Source organism: Camelus bactrianus, chromosome 16 (genome assembly GCF_048773025.1).
Source record: "Camelus bactrianus isolate YW-2024 breed Bactrian camel chromosome 16, ASM4877302v1, whole genome shotgun sequence".
Taxonomy (NCBI): domain Eukaryota; kingdom Metazoa; phylum Chordata; class Mammalia; order Artiodactyla; family Camelidae; genus Camelus; species Camelus bactrianus.
Window position 1 is genome coordinate 9694417 of NC_133554.1, and position 25043 is coordinate 9719459.

At 44.1% G+C, this 25043-nt stretch overlaps 2 protein-coding genes and 1 long non-coding RNA gene across 8 annotated transcripts in view; 1 reads left to right on the top strand and 2 right to left on the bottom strand.

The window, feature by feature from the left end:
* On the bottom strand, positions 1–13035 carry LOC123616718 (uncharacterized). Its single transcript, XR_006724724.2, has 4 exons — positions 11651–13035; positions 6086–6183; positions 5700–5804; positions 1–1008 (listed from the first exon to the last, which is right to left on the bottom strand). It is a non-coding gene; the product is annotated as an uncharacterized LOC123616718 (long non-coding RNA).
* The window catches only part of XAF1 (XIAP associated factor 1), a 12960-nt gene continuing 919 nt past the window's right edge, over positions 13003–25043 (top strand). Inside the window, exons 1-6 of one of the 4 annotated variants that reach the window (XM_010954669.3) lie at positions 13003–13205; positions 14796–14931; positions 15416–15472; positions 15808–16003; positions 17150–17235; positions 23276–23623. In XM_010954669.3, coding sequence (XP_010952971.1) covers positions 13174–13205; positions 14796–14931; positions 15416–15472; positions 15808–16003; positions 17150–17235; positions 23276–23623 — 855 coding nt within the window. In that variant the 5' untranslated portion in view covers positions 13003–13173. The remainder of the gene's footprint in view (positions 13206–14795; positions 14932–15415; positions 15473–15807; positions 16004–17149; positions 17236–23275; positions 23624–25043) is intronic. The other 3 variants (XM_010954668.3, XM_010954667.3, XM_045516482.2) reach the window with 3 other exon arrangements.
* The window catches only part of LOC141573586 (U3 small nucleolar RNA-associated protein 18 homolog), a 43308-nt gene continuing 41894 nt past the window's right edge, over positions 23630–25043 (bottom strand). For all 3 annotated transcript variants that reach the window (XR_012499408.1, XR_012499409.1, XR_012499402.1), the window contains one exon: positions 23630–24052. The gene's annotated coding sequence lies outside the window, so the exon portion shown is untranslated. The remainder of the gene's footprint in view (positions 24053–25043) is intronic.

Sequence of the window (25043 nt, forward strand, 5' to 3'; positions counted from 1 at the left end):
CAGGACCGTCTTGTAGAAAGCTCTGAAGACTGTTCTGCCTGCTAGAGGTCAAGCATACGTAAGTTTTTGAGACAAAGGGTTATACATCAAAGTAACATGTTGATGGTTTACACAGTCCAACAAGGCGAGTAGTGAGTTATTGTGACCCCTTACAGGATTGAGAAAGGAATGTTATCTTCTAAGGAGTCACCTTGCTGGCGTCAGGAGTTTTTGGCGGGGGGTGGGGGGGGCGGTTAGTAGGCATCCCTGTGTCTTCTAAGGGGATCTAGTTAATGTATGACGCAGGTGCACAATGCACACTGCAGGGGAGGGAGGAGTGCCTCAAACTGGCAGAGAATTTTATGTTTAAAATTTTTCTTGTCCTGCCTTAAAAGCAATTTTTTTCATTCAAGTAAGCCATTTCCCTACAATAATACAATTCCCTACAAGAATACAATAATTCTTTTACTAAACTGAACTGAACTTGGATCCCCTTGTCCCGTCCAACACGCAGAAAAGCCAGTCTGATGGCGGGTTGTGGTGAGGGCAAGTACTGCGTCTACTGCAGGCGCCAAGCAAGGAGAACAGGCAGCTCATGCTCAAAACACCCAGACTCCCCCGTGGCTTGCAGGGAAGTCGTTTTTTTTTTTTTTTTAAGGCAACATTTGGGGTGAGGATTGCAGGTGACATGAATTTCTTCTGATTAGTTGGTAGTGGTGAGGTAACACGGTGGCGTTTGGGACTCTTTATTATCAAGTCTTTGGTTCCAGCCAGTCTGGGGTCTATGCACTGTGGTCAGCATGTATCACCCTCCTCCTCCTCCTCGATGGGGGTCGTAGTTCTTGCCCAACAACTCAAAGATACGTGTCAGATTGTATGTGCATCCCAAGAGGAGAAACAAGTACTCTGTTTTATCGCTGAACTAGTGTTTCTTGACTGCTTTTCCTTTGTTTCTGCATTCCTTCATTAGTAACTGCTCGAGTCTGCTCTTTGGAACTCAAGGAAGGCATAGAAGACCAAAGCCTTTTTCTGTAAACAAGAAACAGACACAGAAGGCTTTTTTATTTTTTACCCAGGAGGGCCCCACGGGGTCCTGCTTGGTTTCAATCCCCCTTTTCTTTGCTCCTCCTCAATTCTGAGGGGAACAGGGGGAGGATAAGAAAGAAAATAGAGTTTTGGATAGAAAGGTTAATCATAAACTCTGCAGGGGAACTCAGTTTTAGGGGAACTCGATTTCACTTTGAAGAGGGTTTACATGGTTGGAGCACAGGCTCTGGATCTAGACTGCCTGGATGCCTGTCCTGGTCCTGTCTCATCCTGGCTGGGCGCCCTGTCAACTTGTCCTCTCTGAGCTTATTTTTTTTTCACAAATAACACCAACTTTGATTTCAGAAGTTTGCTTTGAAGATTATATGAGTTAATGCTCAGAGAATGCTTAACAGTGCTCTGGCATATTGTAAGCAAGCAGTAAATATTTGCTCTTGCAATTATATGCAAAATACTCTGAGTGTTAGGAACAATGGGGGAAGGCTTCACGGAGGAGGTGGCATCTGAGCTGAGACTTCAAGGTTGAGTAAAAATTTGCCAGGCAGCCGTGGGAGGCTAGTCAAGATCACACTGGATGAAAGCGTTCAAATCACTGAGAAAAATCTCGAGATAATTCAGGAATACAGGAGACTAAAGTGTAACTATGACAAAAAAAAAAAAGCTAATAAATGGAAAGATTATACCAAGTTCATGGATAGGAAGACTAAACATTGTAAAGATATTCATTCCTCTCAAATTAATCTATAAATTAATTTCACTTCCAATTAAAATCTCAACAGAATTCTTATTTGACAAGCTAAATCTAAAGTTCAAAAACTTTTGCAAGGATCCAAGAATAGTTAAGACACTTTTGGAGAAGTGGGGGGAAATTGCCTATCAGAATTCAAGACTCACAAATTGATGGTAATTGATGTAATTATTAACTATTGGCATGAAGATAGAAAAATAGATCAGTAGCATAAAATAAAGAGCCTAGAAATTGATTCACACTTACATGGAAACTTGATGCACAAGAGGGTTTGCATGGACCATCCAGTGCTACTGGCAGCTGCTGGACTAGACTAATTCGTTTTTTAGCAGTAGAGACATTTTTCCTTCACTAAATATGTTACATACATAAGAAAAGTTTGATCATAATATGTTATAAATTAATAAAGTTATTTCTGATTTTTTAATTCACGAGTCATTTAATTATTCCCAAGTCTCATCAGTTGAAATGGGAGTTTAATTGATACATGCAAATTTATTTACCAAAAAATAGTAACAAAGTACGGGTGAGGACGTATAGCATTCATTGCTGGTGGGAATATCAGATAGTACAGATGCTCTGAAAAATAGTGTGGCAGTTTCTCATAGAGCTAAAATACATTCACCGTACAACCCAGCATCCCACTCCTGGGGATTTATGGTAGAGAAGTGAAAATCTATGTTCACACAAAGACCTATATGTGAATGTTTGGAGAAATTTTACTTGTAATGGTCCCAAGCTAAAAACAATCCACACGTCCTTCAGCGAGTGAGTGGAGAAACAGACTGGGCTCCATCCACACAGTGGAGTACCACTCAGCAGTAAAAAAATAACGTACTTGGATGGATCTTGAAGGGCATTATGCTGAGTGAAAAAAGCCGGTCGCAAAAGGTTACACAAATGGTATTATGCCATTTATATAACATCTTGTAAGTCAGAAAATTAGAGGGAGGCAGAACAGGACAGTGGTTGCCAGCAGTTAGGGTTGGGGGAAGATGTGACTATAAAAAAGGTGACTGATGGCCACACCAATCTATACAGGTGATAATGCTTCATAGAACTACACACACACACACTCACACACACACATACATTGTGCTTGTTAAAAATCATTGAATCCAAATAAAATCTGTAGTTGAGCTGTAGGATTGCACCATTGTCAGCTTCCTGCTTTTAATAACACACTATGGCCATGTGGAATGCTGTACTGGGGCAGTCTGAAGAATGGTACCTCAGAACTCTGTACTATTTTTTCAACTCTTATAAGTCAAACTATGTTAAAATTTAAAGACCCTTTTATAAATTGCAGTAAATAAAAAATATACGTTAGACTAATGAATCCAATACCACCCAGTCCATATTTTTATGGCTGATATCATAGCAAAGAAAATGGTATCATTGATGAGTTTGTGATGTGCATAAGACGCACCTAGGAATGCAGCTGGTGAGCAGACGTTCCTCGACTTTACTCTTATTTGAGTCTGTTTGTGTGTATATGGGCGGGTGTGTGAGTATTTCTATGGTCAGGGCTGCTACGAGGACTGGTCACTGCTACTAAAAGCAGCCATCACTTGTTTTCATGCTTTAACTCAGGAACACAGTTTTATTTGTAAACAAGTTTTGGTTGCTAAAAATTCAGGGCCCAGTTTGTTCATAGTATAGGATGTTGCCATTAAAAGACAGTGTTGGTCAGCTCTCACCAGGCTCAGCTTGAGACAACAAATATTTACTCCAGCGCCGCAAGTCGGCTGGGAGTCTGCGGGTTTTCCAGCCCTGCTCCCAGCTGTGGGTAGACTGTGGGCAGCTCTGTACTCCTCTCATCCTGGACTGTGGGTCTGCTTCTCACGCTCTCTCATTCCGAGACCCGGACACTCTCAGGACATGCTATTCTCAAGGCAGAGAGAAGGAGCAAGAGGGCTGGTAGGACCTTGCCGCACCTCTAAAGCTTCTGCTCAGATATGGCATAGCTCACCTCTCCCCTTCCACTAGCCAAAAGCAAGTCCCATGGTCAAGTCCAAAGTCAGTAGGGTAGGGGTAGTGGGGGCGGAATTGTACTCTGTCTACAGGGAAGGACTGCAAAAGCAGGAAGGGAAATAGTAATTGTGCACAAATAATATGACCAACCCCACATGACTAGTGTTAAGTCCAGGACATTACATCTTCTTTTAAAAGTGATGTGTGTGGAAATGGGATCAGTTTATATGAGTTACGTGAACTCAGTTACTTGAGTTACAAGAATTCAGAAGTGAGATCGTTGTTGCAGGGATGTAAATTAACATAGCTATTCAAATTGGAAAATGAAATCAGACTTTTTTCCGCCACAGAAGGTAAGTCTGATTTCGATGATTACTTTGACAATGAATATGGACTTTGCCAATTAGGTTGTATAGAAGATGCTTCCCATAAGCCAACTGAGCTAAATTTGTAGCTTCAGTGTTTTGACACGCACATAATTAAATCACATGATAGAAAATAACCTTCCAAATTGTAACCGATGTACTGAAATTGTAAGATGTATTGAAATGAATAATATTTTCATTTTCCCAAGTCTCTCTGAGTATATTGGGTCTTAAAACATGCTTCTACATGAAAGATATATTTACTTATCATTTGAAAATCCTAATGAAGACTTTTTGGTGTAATTCTTGAAAGTGGAGCAGAAAAATAACCTGAGAAATCTGAACAAGAACACCTGCTCTTCTGAGCCAGGTTATTTCCAGTCCTTTGCTGTCAACAAAATTGAATGAGAACCCAGTTAAGCCGTCAGCTGATGCAACATGCAAAACAATTTTCTGTGATAGATCATTAGGTTTTTGGTGAAACCTGAGAAAGTTCATAGAATTAAGAATCTCTGCCCTTTCAAATCTTCCATTCCTATCTATTAACGTGAGCAAAGTTGCTCAGAGCTCTCATCTATAACAGAATAAAAGGATAGAATTGATGCCGAATCCTGCCTCAGCCAAGTCGTAACAGGCACCTGTGGCTAACTGATAACAAAAAAGCCCCATCAACCTTGCTGAGCTGCCTTTGCAGTCAAATTTCACTTTTTATATATAATAATTCTTCATCAGCAGGGAAGGTATAGTTCAGTGGTAGAGTGCATGCCTAGCATGCACAAGGTCTTGGGTTCAATCCTCAGTACCTCTGTTTAAAAGAATAAATAATAAATAAACCTAAATTACCTGCCCCCCATAAAAAAAGTTTAAAAAAATTTTTTAATCTTTATTATATTTATGTTGTTTTGGTCAAGTGGATACTAATAATTGCTGTTGTCATAACTCAAAACAGAAGAAAATGTTAATTCTTGGAGCCTTACTTTCATAAGAAATTTTAAAACATGAATATTTCAATTTGTATACATATTTTTATTGCAGAAAATATGACTGGGAGAGCAGTAGAAGACTAAATAAAAATATTTTAAGAGAGATTTTATGAGCTAAATCAAATAGAACTATAAGATAAGTGAGGAAAAATAATTACATAAAATTTTGGTTTGTCAAGGAAGAGTTTGAGTATTCTTATGATGGTTAACAGTAATGCATGATTGTCAGAGTGAGAAATCACACCTCAAATCCTAGCTGTAAGGATCCAGCCACCTGTGATTGAGATAGAGCTGATGATAGATGATAGATAGATAGATAGATAGATAGATAGATAGACAGACAGACAGACAGACAGAAGTCTCAGCACCCCAAAAAGAAATCCTATAGGCATTACTTCCCTCCAACCCACCTCCAACCCCACCCTGAGCCTTGGGCAAACACCAGTTTACTTTCTGTCTCTGTGAATTTGCCTATTCTGGACATTTCATATAAATGGAATTATACAATATACAGTCGGACTGTATCCTCAGATGCGGAACTGGTGAATACAGAACCCATGGATACGGGGAAGGGGCAACTGTACTACACTATTTTATACTTACAAGGGCTTGAGCATCCTCAGATTTTGGTATCCCCGTGGGGCTGGGAGAGAGAGGAAGTGGGAGTGGGGGTGCTGGGACCCATCCATCACAAACACTGAGGGATGACTGTAACAAGGAGGAAAGTACAACCGTGTAAGTCATAAACCTTAGTGCTACAAACAACACTGCAGGCAAATACATAAAGTGCAGGAGTCCTAGAAATACAAGAAGATGTTTATTAAAACGTTAAGAGGAAACAAAATTGGTTGCATTGTCAGGATAAGCTAGAATATGCTATAGTAGCAAATAAACCCCAACATCTCACGGTCTGTAAAGTTACTGTAATGAAAGAGAGGGCTGGAAGTAACATGGGGTGTTCTAAAAGTCCAGGCCTTGCAATGGCTCACCTCAATTTCGACCAGATTCTATTATTAATCAAATTGCAGCCGCGTGTCCCCAGTATAACTCCAAGTCTAAGAAATGTGGTTTCACTCTTCCTTTTCATCTAAAAAGAGGAAACAGTAAACACTTTATTGTTGTTTTTTTTCAAACTAGTAATTTGAAAAGTCTAATAAAATCAATATGCTCTTGGCAAGACTGATCAAGATGTTTTTAAAAAAGTGAAAATGTAGAAATAAAGAATATCAAAGATAAACAGTACTGGGATGGAAAAGGGGTCTATAACTGCAGGCACGGCAGAGACACAAAGGAAAGAAATGACCATGAACAACTTTATGCCACTAAATTAAAACATATGGCCAAGAAGGACAACTCCTTAGACCCACAGAGCACACTGAAACACTCAACGAGAAATACAACAGAGAATCAACTCATAACCATCCAAGAAATCAAAGAAGTTGTTAAAATTTTACCCACAACACCCTCCCACCTGACCTGGCCCAGAAAGTCTAATATGTGAGTTGTATAAAATATCCAAAGAACAGATAATCCCAATCTTATATACACTGGTCCTAACAATGGAAAAATGCACTTCTGTTTATGAGCTTGACATAACCCTAATACCAATATCAGACAAGGGCAGTTCATAGAAGGAACAGTATAAGCCTAGCTCACAGATAAACTTATGCAAATGTCCTAAATCAACTGCTACCCAATTCCATCCAGCAAAGCACCAAAAATATCTGTATTCTACACTCATCCCTAATTAACACTTTGTCTGAATATAGAACTCTGTGCTGAAAATCACTTTCCCTCAGAAATTAAAGGCATTTCTCCATTGTCTTCTAACTCCTAGTGTTGCTGTTAAAAAGTCCAAATCCATTCTGGCTCTTGATTTTTTTCTGAAATACGCTGTTTTTCCTCTTTGGAAATTCACAGGATCTTCTGCGTGTTCCTGGTTTTCTAAATGTTCATAATCAATGCCTTTTTGTCAGTATTTTCACTTTTCTTGTGCTGAGCATTTGGAAAGCTCAGCAAACTGATGTCCTTTAGTTCTGGAAATTTTCATTACTTTTCTTTTTTTTTGGATTATTTCTTCCTCTCCCATTTGCTCTATTATCTCTTTTTGGATCTCCTGTTATTTGAATGTTGGATCTCCTGAACTGGCAGTCTAATTTTATTATCATTTCTATCCTGTTTTTCCTTTCTGGGTTTGGGAGTTTGTTGTTTGTTTTTTTTTGTTGTTGTTTTGGTTTTTGGTTTTTGGTGTCTTTTTGTTTGTTTGGGTTGGGTTTTTGTTTTTGTTTTTGTTTTGGGGTTTTTTTGCTTTATTTTTGGGAAGTGTTTTTCACCTTAACCTTCCAAGATTTTTATTGAGTTTTTTTTTTCCTGGTGTTACATTTTTAATTTCTAAGAGAGCATTCTTTTCTTGTTTCAGAAAGTGTCTTTTTGAAAACTCTGAGTATATTAATGTCAGTTCTTTTGAAGACATTTCATTACGATATTGTTTCCAATGCCAAAAAAAAAAAAAAAAGAAGGAAAATCCTAAATCCAATTCACAGGATAACAAATTAACATCTTGGAGCACAGTTATATAATTAGATACTTTTCAGCAATTATAATGAATAAACCAGAGCTACACATTTGAATATGGCTAAATCTCCAAAACAAAGGGCTGGGGGAAGGGGGAAGATAAGCTGTAGAAATATATATACATTTTAACTCTATTTATACAAGATTTAACAGTATGCAAAAACAATATTACATGTTGTCTATGGGTCCATACATACATAGTAATCTTAAAAGTCATGCAAAGAAATAATAAACTCCAAATTCAGAAGAATAGTTATAATATGGGAAGGGCATATGTGGAATACATGAGAAACTTTAACTGTTATTTCTAATATTTTCTTTCTTAAGTTGAATAGTGGGTGAACAGGTTTTTTGTTTGTTTGTTTTTTGGTTTTGACATTTTAAAATATTCATTATTATGTTTTTTATTTATATAAAATAAGTGAGAGGATGATTTCAAAAATAAACTTAAAGTTTATAGAAAGATCAAATTGTATTTAAAGTAGAAATAGGAAACCTGAGAAGTCAGGTGTTTGCTTAGAAATGTTAGCAAAAAATAAAGATAAAAAATAGAAGGACAGCAGAGAAGAGATCAATAAGACCCCAGCTGTCATTTACAATACGTAAGTAAATAATCTAGTTTTGCTTAACTTTAACCATAATGGGACAGAGTCCTAAACATGACTGTTAAAAAAATAAAAGTCAAAAATCAAAAGGAATGCAACAGAAGGGAGATTGTCTAAGCAGTCTAAGATGACTTCCCTTATTATAATTCTAAAAGTGTGGCTATATTGACATCATTTGGAAATCGATTTGTGTGGTACTTTTCATCTGCCCTGGAAGTATGAGTGGAAGAGGAGGGAGACAGAGATGGAACTTTGGACTGTACATAAATGTGAGTGTTCTCCCAACTGTGTGCCCTAAAATCTCTTCATTACTCTGAACACCTGGTGTTTTCTTCCCGCCAAGCAGGTGACTGTCAAGGTAAAATAAGCCAGTGTGGTCCTAACTTGCTTCTCCCGTCAGTGCCCCTCCGTGGAAGTGTCCCTAGAACGAAAGATGAGAGAGTTCATTCTCCTAATGACATTCCAGTCTGGCTGTTAATGGTCATCTCTGTGGCAACCTCTTCTGCTGTCCCTGCCCCCTCACACCACTAGAAAGGAAAGAGACGGCAACAAGAAGGAACTAAAGCAAGGTGTTCAACAGCACTAAACAGATCATTCCAACAATGGCAACAAATTAATTACCCTCCCACCCCACGTCTTCCCACTCCCCAGAGGCGCACCCTGGCAACAGTACTACTAGCACCTTCTTCCAGTATTTACCTCCATATTTTCAAGTAAAATAATTAAACAGCTATTTTGTGACTTCCCGAGTTTAGAAACTACTTATTGACTTCCTATCATAAAAGATGAGTATTCAGGATTCTTAACACAGATCCTACCGCAGTGCCCCCATCCATTTCTCCTTTCCAGTAAACAGATTTCCAGTAAAAGATTTGATGTGCATGATCGTTTGTCCTGGGTCACATGAGATTTGGCAGCAACTAAAGTGGCCATTCCATGATTGTGATCTAGAAAAACCGCCAGCAAGAGGGAGAAGGCCCCAGAACACTGACCCTGAAATGTCCCTTTGTGGCACTGAGGCAATGACCACTTGGGGACAAAGAGGGGCACTGGGATTGCTGATTGGATGGGGATGGGTGGGGGGAGTGAGTGAGGAGGTGCTTTGACCAGAAAAAAAAGTTGAGAATGTGCGGAAACAGTTCTGAAGGAAGGGAGGGGGAAAGTACTGGGGCCACAACAGCAGACAGAATGCCATGGAGTTGCTGTTTCTTGCCTGTGAGTTTAATGACAAGGTTCCTCCCCTTTGGATGCCAGCTAAGCAGGAGCCGGCAGGGCATCCCCTGACTTTGCAGCCTCGCCAGGGCTGGAGTCAGCCCCGAGTACAATCACAGATATTCTTGGGCTTGACTTCCATCCAGAGACTAGTCATTTGATGCAATTGCCTGTGGTCTGAAAAATAAACTCCCACCCAAACACATTGTACGCGGGGAGACTGCAATCTCAATGATCATGTCTCCCAGGACTCAGGCCCACTCTGACCACAGGATCTCTCTAAAGTCACGACTGACAGAAGTGTGCACAATTCTACCATGTAATTTTTGTCTGGGAAGTAAATACTTCTGTCGTTACATCATTTTCCTTAGCATAGAGATCCCTTAAAAGAATAAAGCGTGACCAAGAGCCTTTCTCAAAGCTAACTAGGGAAATAACCTTCTTTTAATATTCTCTCCTGTCTTCCTTGACTTTGTACAGCTTTCACGTGCAATTTCTCATTTTATCCTCACAACAACGCATTGAGGTACATAGTATTATTTCTGCTTTCTCGGCCATCCCAGAGTTTCTGCTTCCCCTCTTGCCTCTCCCTAGTGAAAGGTAACACTGGGCAGCCCAGCCAAGTCACGTCTGAGGGATTGGTTCCCTGTGACTACCCTTACCTCCCTCCCCGACCCACAGGCTGGACACAAAAGAGGCTGCCGGAAACCCCTGACAGCTGCCAGGCGAGTAGCCACAGTTCCCTGGAGAGGCATTCTAAGCTCACAACAGAGCATTTCTCATCCAGTTTTTTATGAGTTTGGGGTTGGGGAGGGGTTGGTGGCCGGCCAAAGATGAGTGGCAGAATGATGAAATCATGCGAGCCCACAGCCCTGATTCATGTCACAGTGGGAATGGGGACAGGCTTTTGTGCCAACCAGAATGTTCCTGGTTACACACTGCAGTTAAAAATAGTGATAGCTTAGGAGCGGGCATGGTGGTCAGAAAGAAATCTTCCTTCATCTGTTACATTCTATTATTTTTTTTAAAGAAAATGTATTTCTGCATTAGTTATAGAATTCTAAGTTATCTTTAAAATTCAAAAGAAAAAGGCCCCTCCTGCTGTTTTGAGAGCCCTCGGGCTCTGGGGCAGCCGTGGGGGTAGGGGGCAGTTCTAACTGCTGCTCTAATTATCTCAGACACTCATCCTTCACACCCATCCAGCTCAGCCAGCGTCTGCCCACTGCTGCACAGCCCAGCGCCTCACGGCCTGCTAGGCACAAGCATGTGGGGCCCTCTGGCAGCAGGTCACGAACCAGAAAGAGCTTGTGGAAAGAGGTGATGAATCTCAAATCACCTGCACCAGTGGCTGGGTGAGGACAAGTTGTGGCGACAGACAGACAGGCAGCCAACCGTAACCGGAGACAGAGGAGGTAGGTCCTGTATCAGTGATAACGTCACAGCTGGCCTTAAAGAACTGGTGGAATTTTGATTTGTAAGGAAGGGGTGGTGCAGGGGTGGGCCAGTCCGGAAAGGGGAAGCATCTTGGAAGACAATGAGGATGTAAATGAAAAAACTCAACGGTCATTTCCAATTCCACCGCCAGGGCCCCTGTCGTGGATTCCTGTCCTCTGGGACATCTCACCAACACAGCCCTCTTTGGCATCTCTACCACCCCTCCATTCTGGGGGAATCTCAGCATGAGACCACATGTGAAAGCTCAGGTTTTTTTCATTATTGTTGCTATTCATGAAACTGCCTGAAGTAGACAGGAGTCGGGAGCAAAGGTCAGAGAGATTAAAGAATTTGCCCGGCTGACAAGGAAGGGAATCAGGAAGCTAACCCAGGTCCCCCCTGCCCAGGCCCCCATCACCACCAGCTGTGAAATAAGGTGGATGGTGTACACAGACCCCTGAGTGAGATCAGCCAGGTTTGAACCCCAGCTCTGATGTTCACTGTGTGACCCTGGGTGAAGTGCTTAACCTCTCTGTGCCTCCATTTATATAGGTGCAAGATGGGGCTAATAATTCTTACACCAGAGCTGTCAGGCAAATTAAAAAAGATCCTGCCTGTAAAATGCTTAGTATAAGGCCTGTAACACAGAAAATGTTTAAGCCTTCATTCGCTGCTGTTACTTCCACTCACCGATCATTATCATTACCACCATTGTCTCTCACTCAGTACCTGAATTTTCGAGTCTGCCGGTTGGCTGGAGACCATGTCTGGACCTTTTCCTTAATCCCGTTAACCTCCTCAGAAAAGCTGCTCTCAGTCCATTTGCAGACTTCACAAGAATTCTCTCAGCCTGCTTGTGGCATTGCTCAATACGGTGCTTTGGAATCCTTCTGTTAGCACAACTGTTTCTGGAGTCTAGAGAGCTCTGAGGACCCCAGAGGGGATGCGCACTAGTGTGGGTCTATCGAGCGGGCGGAGGTGGGGGGGAGGTAAGCAGCCTCCACATCCTGTTCCCACGTCCCACAGGCCCCCGCGCCTTCTCTCCCCATGTGCTGTCTGCACCTTGGCTTGGGCGGGCTTTCTTGCCAGCTCACCCATGGTGAGGGGGACACACATTATCATTTTTATTTATCTCACAGTTGCACCCTGCTTCTCCCTGTGAAAAGAACACAAGTAGACAAACAAACGTTCTGTATTCAGTTGATTCAATGATGCATATATAATTCTGGACTTGTGTTGTCTTTAGCAAAACTTGATTCCATTGAATCTCAAATTTTGGTGTCATTTGGACCCAATTATAACCATCTGGGTTGTAGACTCTTTCAAGTGTCCACTAAAAACATTGGCTCTTCCTCAGGAAAAGGCATGTACTCAGATGAAAGCAATTTTGAACACAATTTCTGGGAGCACCTGGACTCCCAAAGTCCCCCAGGTCCCCAGGCGAGTCCAGAAAAATGAGGAAACAGAAGCCCAGAAAGCTAGTGACTCAAGCTGCCAGTTAGTTACACTATCAGGGTCCAAACCCCCACCTCCCGACCCTGTGGCTATTCCGGGACAGACAAGCCTAGGGCTCCCCGCCTGGGTTCAGAGCCTGGTTTTGCCGCCTGTTGGCTGTCCCCTTGTTAGCATTATAGTCGTGTCTGCTGTAATTATTTACAAGAGAGGAAAGAGGCGCTCAGGAAGACAGGCGGTTGCCCTAGGTCACCAAGCTTCAAAGTAATGTGGCTCCAAAGTCTGCAATCTTGGCACCCACCACCCTGCATCCACAATTCCTCCCAGACTCGACCGGGACCAGAATACGATGCAGGACGTCCAGGAGCCACTCTCAGGGCACAGCCTTCAAGTTCATCACAGAAAAACCAGCTTTCTCCTGCAGAGGGAAGACTGGTAAGAGGGCCAGGAGGGAGTGGAGGCCCATTTTTCAAGGAAGGGGATGGAGAGACTTGGGTGCAGTGAGGCCATATGGGTAAGGGAGGGGCTGCTGCCCAGGGAAGGTTTGGCTCCCGCCCAAAGGGTCATAGGAACAGCCGGTGGCAGGAGCACAGGCTGAGGGTGGCAGCAGGGACCATCTGGGCTGGTTGTGCTACAGAGGAGCTTCCTGGAGTGCCCGACCACAAGAGCAGCTGTGGGCTGAGAATTCTGAAAACCCCTCCCTCCCTGGGCTGTGGGCGGGGTTGCTGGAACACTTTCAGTTTTGTTTCTCTCTCTGTAGGCAAGAACTGAAACTGGACGAAGTCTCCAGAGGCAAGAACATGGAGGGAGACTCTCAGATGTGCAGGAACTGGTAAGAAGCTGCTTTCCCTAGTGGCTGACCTGAGGCTGGCTGATGAGGGGAGTAGACAGGATAAGGCTGTTTCTCAAGTGAGGAGGAAAGGATCCATGTACCCCGGAGGGCCAGGGCGGGCCCCTGTGGTGCGGAGGTTTAAGCTCAGTAGGTGTCTGAGATGATGAGAGGCGGTCAGGGTCAGTAACAGCCCTGGCCCAGCCCCCGCCCCCCACCCCAGATATTTCAGACTTTCTGGGACAGTTCTAAAGCCAAACAGCCAGGCTAACTGTCCTGCTGCGCTACTAGTACTTGGCAGACCTTGGGCCCTAACTTGGGATTCTGATCATACGCTCTTCACACCAGTCTTTGAAAGAAAGTGACCCACAGAGACTCACCCTCACTTTGAGGGGGAGCTGTGGGGCGGGGTGAGGGGATGGAGCAAGGGTCCCAGACCACACCTCTAACTCCGGGGGACCTGGCCCCTTGAAGCATTTCGCTCTTGAAGCTCCCTACCTGTGGCAGGAACCAGAGGGATCCCTCCCAGAGAGCCTTCTCTCGCCAGGCCCTTCTGGCTCTCTGGTGTCTGAACCAGCTCAGGAAGGACAGCCGGGGGGGACGGGGCAGGGAGAGCAGTGGGGGAAAGGGGCCAGGCCAGGCAGAAGGGCAAGAGGAGAGGGCAGGAATGGGGAGCAGCCTTTGTGCCGTCTGCCTGGGTGGTGCGGAATCCAAGAGCTTGTTCAGACCAAGAGGAGTGAGGCTCTAGCCACTCCCCTCTGGCCACATCCCCTGTGCCCGGGACGGGGGCGGGCAACTCTCATCATCCTTTGGGCCTTTAAGGCTATGGCCACTGGTGTCCTTTCTCCCATGCTACCAAAAGCAAGAGCTGGGAGCAATGAAAGAAGGCATTTCTGGGTGATGAGGAGCATTAAGAAACGCCCTGCCCAGGAGCTAGAAGACTCAGAAGCCTTCTCCAAGAAGGGTCTCAGAACCTCTCTGCAGGTCGCACAGGGCACAGAGAGACAGCCTCTCACCCTCAGAGACGGGGGAAGCTCTCCCTATGGGATTCTGAAAGCTGGCATTGCCCTCGCAGGGAGCGTGGGCGTGGCAGGGCTGGATTTCCAACCGGCTGTGGGTCAAGCAGGGGAACACCTGAAAACAAACAAAATATTTGATATTTGTTATTTCATTTAAAAACAGTTTTACCGAGGTATGATTGACATAAGCTGCATTTATGGTACATTTTTAAAGTGTACCATTTGACACGTTTGACGTATGTATATACCTGTGGAGCCGTCACCACAGTCAAGACCATGAACCTACTCATCACCTCCCCAGGTGTCCTCAGGACCCTTTGTGACCTCTCCCTCCTGCTCCTCCTCGCCCACTCCCTCTCAGCCCGGGTGGTGGAAGAGCTTGTGGAGGGTCCTGCCACTTACTTCCTGGTTTTGCATTGCTCTGACTTGGGACCAGCATGGGGAAGGGGACAGGCAGTATCACCATCACATTTTCAGTGCTTAAGGCCTCAAAACACCTTAGCCCAGCAGCCCTGGGTATGAAATATGGCTCCAGGCTTTATACCATGAAATAAGCCTGTTTTCCCTCCTGCAGCAAAAGAAGCGTGGCCTCTGCGCATCTGGCCCTGCACGAGGCCCACTGCCTGCTGTTCCTGGTCCTCTGCCCGGAGTGCAAGGAGGCCGTCCCGCAGGAGAAGATGGACGAGCACTGCAGGGGCGGGCACCAGCAGGTGAGGAGGCGGGAGCGGGACGGAGGTGGGAGTCCCGCCCTCACTGCAGCACCTCGGGGCACCCGTTCCCCAGCCCCTGTGCGCCAGCCTTCACTGCGGTGGGAAGGGTAATTCATTCCGCCTTTCTTGTACTGAGCGGAGGCGACTCCAGGCCTTCCCACTCCCAATCCCTTCCCTACAGGGGTGAGGATTCGGCCAAGGCAAGGGGCCCCTGTTTCAGGAAAGGTACAATGTTCTTTTGAGATGTGTCCAGAGAGGAAGCAGGAAAGGAGAGCTCCAGAAGGCAGCTGTGGCCAAGGTCGGTCAAAGGCTGACCCCTCTCCTGCTGTTTCTGGAGCTCCTCACGCTCAGCAGTTCCCACAGTCGCTCCTCGAACACGGGGCTGATGCTGCAGGGAGCCGAGGGCACCTGATCCCTGCCCCGAGGCCTTCACACCCCCGACACTCGACACATGGAGCCAAGGCGTCTTCCTCTGTGATCCTAGGTGGGGTGTGCCATGTGTCAGCAGAGCCTGCCGAAGCACTCGCTGGAGGTTCACGAGGTGAGAGTCAAGTGTGATTTCTCCGGCACCGCCAAGCCCGGGAGATGGAGGGGTGGGCAACGATAAAGGTTTCCCCCGAGCTCTCACTTCTGGCCCAGTCAGGATTGGGGAACGATGGGGACCTAGCTCACCACAGGGACACCAGGCCTCCCGCCTCCAGATGCCGGTCAGAGGTGCTCCCCGTGGTCCATGAGCCCGAGAGTTCCCCCCTCTGGCCCTCCCCGTCTGCTTTCTCTTACCGGCTTTAATCCCCCGGGGAAATAAGCTCATCTCCCCAACCCAACTGCAGTCACTGCAGGCCAGTGACCGTGCCCGTCCTGCCTGCCACTCCACAGGCCACGGAGTGCCAGGAACGCCCGGTCGAGTGCAAGTTCTGTGAGCTGGCCGTGCGCCTCAGCAAGGTGGAGCTGCATGAGCACCACTGTGGCCGGCGGACGAAGCTCTGCCCCGGCTGCGGCCAGCTCTTCATGCTCCATGTGCTGGCCAAGCACAGAGATGTGTGTCGGGGCGAGCAGGCCCGGCTCCAGGAAGGTGAGCAGCACAGGCAGGGGAGGGGAGTGGAGCCTCTCTTGGACGGGGTGGCCAGGGATGTAAGCTCTCAGCAGGACAGACGACACGTGTGTGATGACAGACCAGGTACCAGAGCGGCCTTCTTGTGTGTCTGCTGTGGTCTTTACACAATTGGTCCAAGGAGACCAAGAGGCCAGGGGGGTCCTGGGAGCTACACAGATGAGTGCAGAGGCCACGGGGGTCTGCAAAACGGGAGGCCTCCTTTGAACTCCTCCAGCGCGATTCCAGCCTGGCAGAGATCCACCTGCATCCTTTTACAGATAGGATGAAACAAGGGCTTGCCAGAGGCAGCAGCCAGGCAGGACAGCCACATTCCCTGACACCAAATCAGGAGGTTTTCCACCATCAGCAGTGGACGGAAGGGAGCTTGCTGTAGCTCCTGACTCTCAAGCCTACGTATTGGCTGCCTAGTACCATTTTGTGTTCTCTTGACCCGGTTACCTCCTCATGAGGTGTGTTCACGGAGGACACAAGCCAGCAATGTGACCGTTCTTCTGTTCACTGTTTGCTTCAGTAACACAGTAACATGTGGGAAGAGCCTAAAATCCCTTGGACGTCAGTCTGTCCCGGTAAACAATTTTATCAAAACCAGCACATGAAAAACTAGAGTGCTTCAGATTCGCGTACATTCCTGGCACGGCTGGGCTTCAGCACAAGCAACATGACGTCAGCGCAACTTTGTCAACACAACACAGCTTCAACAAGACAACACGATACAGCTTCAACACCATCAACAAAGATGCGTGTGGTGACTCCTCCCTTGATCACAGGGCTCAGAAATTAGTGAAATGAGAGAGCAGTCAGATTGGCCGGGACGGGCATCTGTGGTAACGGCATCCTCTGTCTCCTTAGAAACCAGAACCACGCCAGGAAAATGTCTCTTCATCACGGCTGTGTGCTGCCCTGAGTGCATTTTTGCGGCTTAAAGGAAATGATGTGGGCGATTCCACCAAGGGTTGCCTGTATGGCCAAGGACACTGGCAGTGCAGGACGCTCATGGCAGGCCCGGGGCAGTCCATCCTCAGGACCGCAGGCCGTGCTGTGAGACCGTGGGGCTAGCCGTTGTCCAGGGCAGTCATTTGTGGTGTCGTTTCTGTGCTTATTCAGGGGAGAGAATTCCAGCTCCTGAAAGCAACATCTGCTGTGATTATTGCAACCAAATGATCCCAGGAAATAAGTATTTCGACCACCTGGTGAGTAGAAATTAGTCATATTCTAATGGTGCCAATAGCCAGTCCATGTTCCAAAAAGTGTGACACGAAAGGTAGATTCTGGATCCAATTTGACACAGCGTGGATATTAGAGGTTCCCATATTCAGTCTCGCTTTGTTCAGAAAGAGGTGTTGTAATTGCTTTAGGCTAACTTAGCACGCATAATTAGTCTCCAACAGCACCAGCCCTTCAAGGAGCCTCCCTGACCAGTCCAGCTTTCCCTGACCGCCTCTGATCATCTTCAACCTTCAGGGCCTGAACATTGCAATTTGGTCATCAATGGGACCTACCTTATCATTTTATGCCCCTCGTGGGAGTCTTTTCTGTTAGACAGTGAGCTCCTGCAAAAGTGAGTGATTTTCTCCTTCTTCCTACACTGAAGCTGGTATCAGGGCTGGGTACCAAAAGGGCACTCTGTAAAGGTGTAATGATATGATTAACTGACCGAATTTGCCTGGGAACATTCACAGACTCTTCTCTCCATCACTCTGAGCACCTTTCAGTGCATTAGCTGTCCTAAGTTGCTCCCCTCTTTTGCTGGATGGAGGATTTTTCTCCCTGGGGAAGCTTACCAAGGCTTCTCTCCAAAGAACCCATCTCCTTCTCCTTGGATGGAGAGCTGTTTATCCTTTCTTCCCCTTCAGTTCAGAGAACTATGAATATCAGAACTAAATGATGACCTAGGGATGATCTAGACCTTCTTGTTTATTTTGGGGAAACACATATAAAACATACCACGAATAACGTCTCGAACATTCACTGTGTTGTGCAGCCACCACCACTGTCTAGTTCAGGAAATTCTCATCCCCCCAAAAAGAAACCCCGGACTCAGAAAGCAGTCACTCCCTACTCCTCCCTCTCTGCAGCCCCCGGCAGCCACTAATGCTTGCTTTCTATATGGATTTACCGATTCTGGACATTTCCTGTGAATGGAATCATATAATCTGTGATCTTATGTGATTAGCTTCCTTCTCTGAGTATCGTGTTTTCAAGGTGAATCCATGTTTAGCCTGTGTCAGTGCTTCATTCCCCTTACGGCTTTTTAATGGTCATACTACACTTTGCTTATCATCTGTTGATAGACATTTGGGTCGTTCCCACCTCTCAGCTCCTTGCTTTTTGAAGTGCGGCCTGTGGACCAGCAACATCACTGGAAGCTTGTTAGAAATGCAGAATCTTAGCATTGTCTCTAGAAATGGTAAATCAGAATATGTAGTTTCACAAGGTCCCTTGCGTTTCAACTTTGAGAAGCACTGCCCCAGCCAAGTGATTCTCAGCCTTAGCTGCACATTGAAAGCACTTGTATATTTGTTTTCCTTAATACTGATGCTTATTCTAGTACATAAGTGGTCCATGACTTTCATTTCAATCAGAAGATTCTTGATGAGCATCAAAACAAGAGGCAAGCTGACTGTTTCCCTCAAAATGTCCAGATTGGCAACCAAGGATATCTGCGCTCTTACTTGAGGACACTACTAAACATGGAACTAGGTTTGTGGTCAGAAACTCTGGATTTCAGTTCTGCTCTGCCACTTACTGGCTGTGTAGCTTCTTTGAGCCTCTTTCTTCTTTGAGGAAAGTGGGAATAATGATTTGTCTGCTTCTTCGTGAGAAGAGAACATCCATCACCACTGACCACCAGAGGTACCCCGGGCCAGCATCCACACGCGCACACACTGCTTCCCACCTGTCAATCATAGAGGAGATTTCTGTGTTCCCGTCTAGAGGTGATGTTGCTCCTCTGCTCCAGCATTGCTCCCCACTCTCTCTCCTACAACAGGGCAAGGTGGAATGAGCTACACATGTAGGCAACAACTGAGTCTCAAACTGTCCACTTCGGTATGTTCTAACATTTGTTATGATAAGCTTTTAAAGGGGTAATATGAACAAATACTTCTATTGGTGGTGCCATCTTTGGCCCTGCATGGAAAGCATTCCATCTCTCTGTCTCTCTCTCTTAAATTTGCAAGTCGGGACTGAAATCTTTCACATAATGTGGTTTTATGGTTCTCGGTCTTTCACTTTATATTAACATGACCTCAAGACAGAGAAATAAAAAGTACTTCTCTGAACCTCATTTCCTGCCAGCTGCCATCTTCTTTCTTTGTTCCTCTCTGTAGCAAAATGTCTAGACAAGTTGTCTAAAGTCTTTGAATCCCTTTCTTCTCCCATTCTTAAACCCACTCCAATCTGTCTTCATGCCGCCACCCCAAAAACTGCTCTTGTCAAAGTCATCAGTGACTTTCATGTTGCTAAAACCAGTGGTCAGTCCTCGGTCTATGAGGAGCAGTTAACACCGCTGCTCATCACTCCCTCGACTGTTCATGATTCAGCTCGCCCCTTCCTTGGCTTCCAGAATACCATGCTCTCCTGGCCTTCAGTTACCTCACTAGTCTCCCCTCCTCTTGCTCCCCAACCTCTTAATTTGGGGTTGGGGGGGTAGAGTCCACTCTCTGTATTCTTCTTTACCTATACTCAATGACAATGCCTCAATAATTTCATCAAATCTTACGATTTTTAAAAATGTCTTATATAGGCAGACACTCCCAAATTTATACCTCATTCCAAAATTTTCTCCCAAGCTCCAGACTCATACTCATATATCACTGCCTACTCAGCTTCTTCACTTGAGTGTTTCACAGACAACCTATTTTAAATTGTCTCCCATCCTACATTCACCATCCCCCTTACCTTTCTCTATTCTTTCCCAAACATTTATCAACTTCTAACATATTATCTGATTCACTTATTTATCACAGCCCTTGTTAATTGTCTCCTACCACCCCAGTTAAAATACAAGCTTCATGCTAACTACTTCCCAAACACAAATACTCTATTTTCTAATTCTTTTGGCTATTTCTTCTGGTATTTAGTCCCATATTTCTAAAACATCTTCTTATACTGATTTTTTTTTCAATTTTAGGTATTATCTATTAATTCACAAGGATTTAGGGATATAGATTTCATGTTCTTACACCACCTATATACTATACACACCTCTAAGTTTCTTTCCTCCATCCTCTCCATATAGTGATATCACCCATTCTGATTAAATCAATGTTAAATTCTGGTTAAATTCAATGTTACATTATTATGACCATGTAAATATTACAAATGGCTATGCCACACAAACTATGATTACATTTACTTTCTTCTACAACTTTTTGTTTTCTCTGGAGTTAATAATTGCTTCAGTTTTTCATTTGCTTCATTTGCTAGGTACCCATCCCTTAATCATCCCTAAAACTTTCCACCAGGGCTGAAAATTTCCCCCTCAGTACAATCAAACACATCAGGTATTCTAGCCTGTTCACTTTGGGGCATGTTGCTCCCAGGCCTGATGAGTAGTTGGGAACTTCTTCCCCTCTCTCCAGTGCTGAAGTTCTGTTCCCCAAATTTTAGATTCACGTCTTTGTCTTTCTTGGTTTACTTCTTCTTTGGTAGAGCATATCCTTGAATAGTTTCTTGAGAAAGAAAGCACAGAAGACTAATTTTTTAGACTTTGTAGGTCTGAAAATGATAGCATCAATGGCTACAGAACCTATCTACCATCTTAAAATTTTAAATGGCATTACAAAAAATTCTCAGACAAATACAAAAGAATGGAGCTAACATAATTAACCCCTACGTATTCATCACCAGTTACATCAACAATCAAGTTTTCCACATTTGTCTCAGCTATCCTTTTTTTTTTTTTCTTTTCTTTTTTGTTCTTTTCTGAAAGTATGTTAAAGTAGATCCAAGATGTCTGGTCACTTGACTCATCATTCTTTAATATACATCTTTAAAATAGTCATTTTCTGCTACGCACACACTCTACCACTGAGCTATACCCTCCTCCTTTTTTTTTTTTTCCTGCATTCTTGAATGGTAGTTTAACTGGATATCAAATTCTAGGTTTTAACGGTTATTTTCTCTTAGCACTTTGAAGATTATCCCACCATCTTCCCACCTCCGTGATTGCTATCGACAAGTCAGCTTTCCATGTAACTGCCATTCCTTTGCACATAACCTTTTTCTTTGGTTGATTTCAAGATCCTCTTTGCCTTTGATCTTCTGTGGTTTCACTACAGTGTATCTAAGGGAGGATTTATGCTCAAATGTGCTTGTTTTTCTCTGTTCTTCAGCATTTCTCCAGATTGAATCTAAAGATTTAGCTCTGTCTTAATCAGTTCTGGAAAAGTCTCAGCTGTAACCTCTTTGACTCCCCAGTGTCCCCTAACTGCTCCATGTGCTCCCCAGCTCTTTCTGTAGAACATATTGGGTGTATATTCGATCTTGTTCTAGCTTCATGTCTCTTAATCTTTCACATTTTATATTTCTCTCTCCTCTATTCTGAATAATTTCCTCAAATCTATTTTCCAAGTTCATTCTTTCTTGGCCAAATCTTTTCTGCTGTTTTTAAGCCCATCCATTGAGTTTTAGTATCTGTATTTTTCCTTTCTAGAAGTTCTTTTTATCTCTCTTTCAGATTCACCTACTCTTTTTACATAGGATCATGTTCTTTTCTCTTGCTTTAATCATTTTAATTAATTTTACAGTTTCTCTCCTAGAGTTCTATTATCTGAACTTCCTGGAGACTAATCCTGCCATTGATTGTGTCTATGACTCTTACTCAAGGTATACTGCTTCCTTGTGTATAAATCTGAAACGTGAGTTTCTAGATGGTGAGATGTGGGTTTTGTCCAGCAGAAGTCCCCCTGAGACAGAATGAATTACTCGAGACTCTGTGGAAAGTCAACAGAGCGAGAGGGAGTCAGGGACCAACTCTTCAAGCCTCTCAAATGTTCCCACAGTTATTGTGTACAATCAAAGGAAAAATCACCAACAGTTGTGTCATGCGATGTAGGAGCTTAAGGAAAGACAGGATCGGGTAGAGATTATAGAATCCACAATGAGTACAAAGGCTTAATTTATCTTCAGGACAGACATGGGGAGAGGGGAACAAGGTACATTCTTCAGACATAAGATGTTGATTACAAAACAGACCACCAGACCAGCCAGTTCCTTGTCTTGGGGATTATAGACTATCTAAAAAGCAGGAAGCATGCCCAGCATTTATAGTTGAGGGTTTAGGTAGTCGCTTTGCAATGAGAAGAGTAAACCCTGAACTATGGACCTATGCTTATGATAAACAAACTGTGTTCTGTGTTTATAGAAAAGGATACACAATGGCTTTGCCATTGGAAGCAGCCCTAGGCTAAAACCTCAACTATGCAAGCAAGGCATTGTCTCTGCTTTTTACTGCAAAGAGACAGGAGTGCAGATGCACAGGCACCTGCTAGCAAAGCAGTTACTAAGCACATTTGTTCTTCTTAAAGGTCACAAGCGGCTGGCGTCTGTTACAATTTATTAACCCAATCATGGGCTCCCACAGTGAGACTTTGTGAGAATACTTTATGACATAGTTTGGGATTATGTACCCTCCAGAGGGATTTTAAGATTATTTCTGCCATACATCCCATTTTTATATTAATTCTTCTGCTTGGGTATTCTCAGACCATGAGGCTTATGTAAATCTGAACCTCAAATACAAGAATGGCATGAGCCTCTGATTTTGAGTTTTTAGGATTGTCAGTTTTGCCTCCCCACACTCAATTTCTAGTGCAAGGTAGACAAACTTCCTTGCCACTTTCCTTTCTCTAATTACCCGATTCTTTTCTCTTAGCCACCTTCGTTTAGCCTTCAAGGTTCCCAGCTTTGTGCAGGGACAGGGGAGTCTGTCTTCCAATTTCACACCTTGTGTGGCTGGGACTTTTCTCTCATCTAAGCTCTTAGTTACAAGACTGATCCCACACATCTCCTCCCAAAGGGTCAACTCATGTGCTTAACAGGCCAGGTCTTCATTCCTGGAACGTGGAGCTTGCCTGCTTTCTTGCCAAGTCAGCTCAATGAATGTTTGTCGTATTTTATGCAGCATTCCTACATGTTCACAGTGGGAAATTTTCAGGTTATCTCGCCTATTGTATTATCCAACCATTCAAGCCAAAGTCATTTTTTAATTTGATATTTGACTCACAGTTGCAGGATAGGTGTCGTCCAGTCTCAGAGTCTGTGAAATATTCTCCAGTTGGAAAACCAGAATTTCCTCCTTCATTCCTTCCAAGTCAGGCTGCTCAAGATCAAACTTCCACAGCAGAAAAAGGTGTCCGTCCAAAGACAAAAAAAATATGCAGATTTCCCCTTCTTTCTGAAAAGTCAACGAGGCAAGCACCAAGAGGCACAAACAAAACCACGGATCTGCCTTTGAAGTCTGATCACAAGCTCAGGGTCTCTGCTCCTGTAGAAGATGAGACAGCCTATGACATTCTGAGGAGATGTTCTCAGTGTGGCATCCTACTTCCTCTGCCAACCCTAAGTCAGCATCAGGTACCCAGCCTTTGTCCTCTCCTTACCTGGCTGTGAACCATCTGGACAGTGTTTAAAGAAATCCAAGACCAGGATGTTTGCAGACATCCCTGTCTCCCCTTTCTCTGTGTGCCCAAATCCACTCTCATGACGCCTATCACCTGGTTAATATATTTGCATGATCTCCCACCTTTGAAGGCAGAGCCAGATTTTCAGTTCTGTGTCTCCAGTTCCCAGTCCAGGGACTGACCACACACAGCCAATGCTCCAAAACTGTAGAGTAAATGAATGAACAGAGAGCCTCCAGTCTGGCTCTCTCGTGGTGTAGATAAGCAACTGAGGCCCAGAGATCAGAGCCTTGGTCAAGATCCTAAGTCAGTTGGTATCTTGCCTCCAGCAGGTCAAGGTTTACTTCAGGATTTACAGCCTCAGTAGCCTGATTTTTACAGCCTAAATGTAAAATAAGTAAGAATAAGAATTAGCATCAGAGGTAGTTAACCATTATGCACCAGTTACACTTCAAAGTTCTTTACAAATGGTTAGTCATTGAAAACAACAGGCAGGTGTTTAATCCTTAGCTTACAGATAAGGAAACTAGACAGAAAGGTCAAGTGGCTTCCCCAGGGTTGTACAATTAGAGAATGGCAGAACGCAGCCTGGAGTATGTGTGTATATAAATGCTCTTAAGCCCCAAACAGGATGCCTCACTTTAAAAAAAAAAGGGTTTAATTATTTGATGTTTTTCAAAAAACAGAAATACAAGATACTAGATTTTGTTGTAACCAGTTGACATGATAACCATATGAACAAATATACAGATACAGCAAATTCTTCCCCACTCCCACCCCACCCCCCAGTGCCTTGACCTGAGATACCAATTTCAGCACCTGGTGGGTGTCCTTCCAAAGCTTTACCTCTGCTCACACAAACGTGAACAAACCTCTATGGGGTTTGAATTGTTTCTTTTCCCCCATATATCATCTTCCTATACTCATTACTCTGCCATTCGCCTTTTTCACTTAACATATGATACACGCTCCTTACAAAAGAAACTAGACCTAAATATTGGGGATTTTTTCCCCCTGCTTCTTTAGGCATCTCTTTATGCACACAAGCACATAATTTTACAAAGTTGGGTGAGTTTCATACTTGCTGGGGATGTCACTAGGGCCACATTCCCTTGCCTCCCACAATCTTCCATAATTCCATACCACCCTCCATCCTTATATAATAGGGTTGCTGGATTTAGCAAATAAAAATTCATTACTTGGGACAAAAATAACAACAAAATAATTTCATGGAATATACTCATATTAAGACAAAATTCTTGTTTCCCTGAAATTAAAATTTAACGGGGCATCCTGTATTTTGTCTGGCAACTCTATTATATAATCACATACATATACATACACACATTTGGAGTCCAATTATGCACAATTCT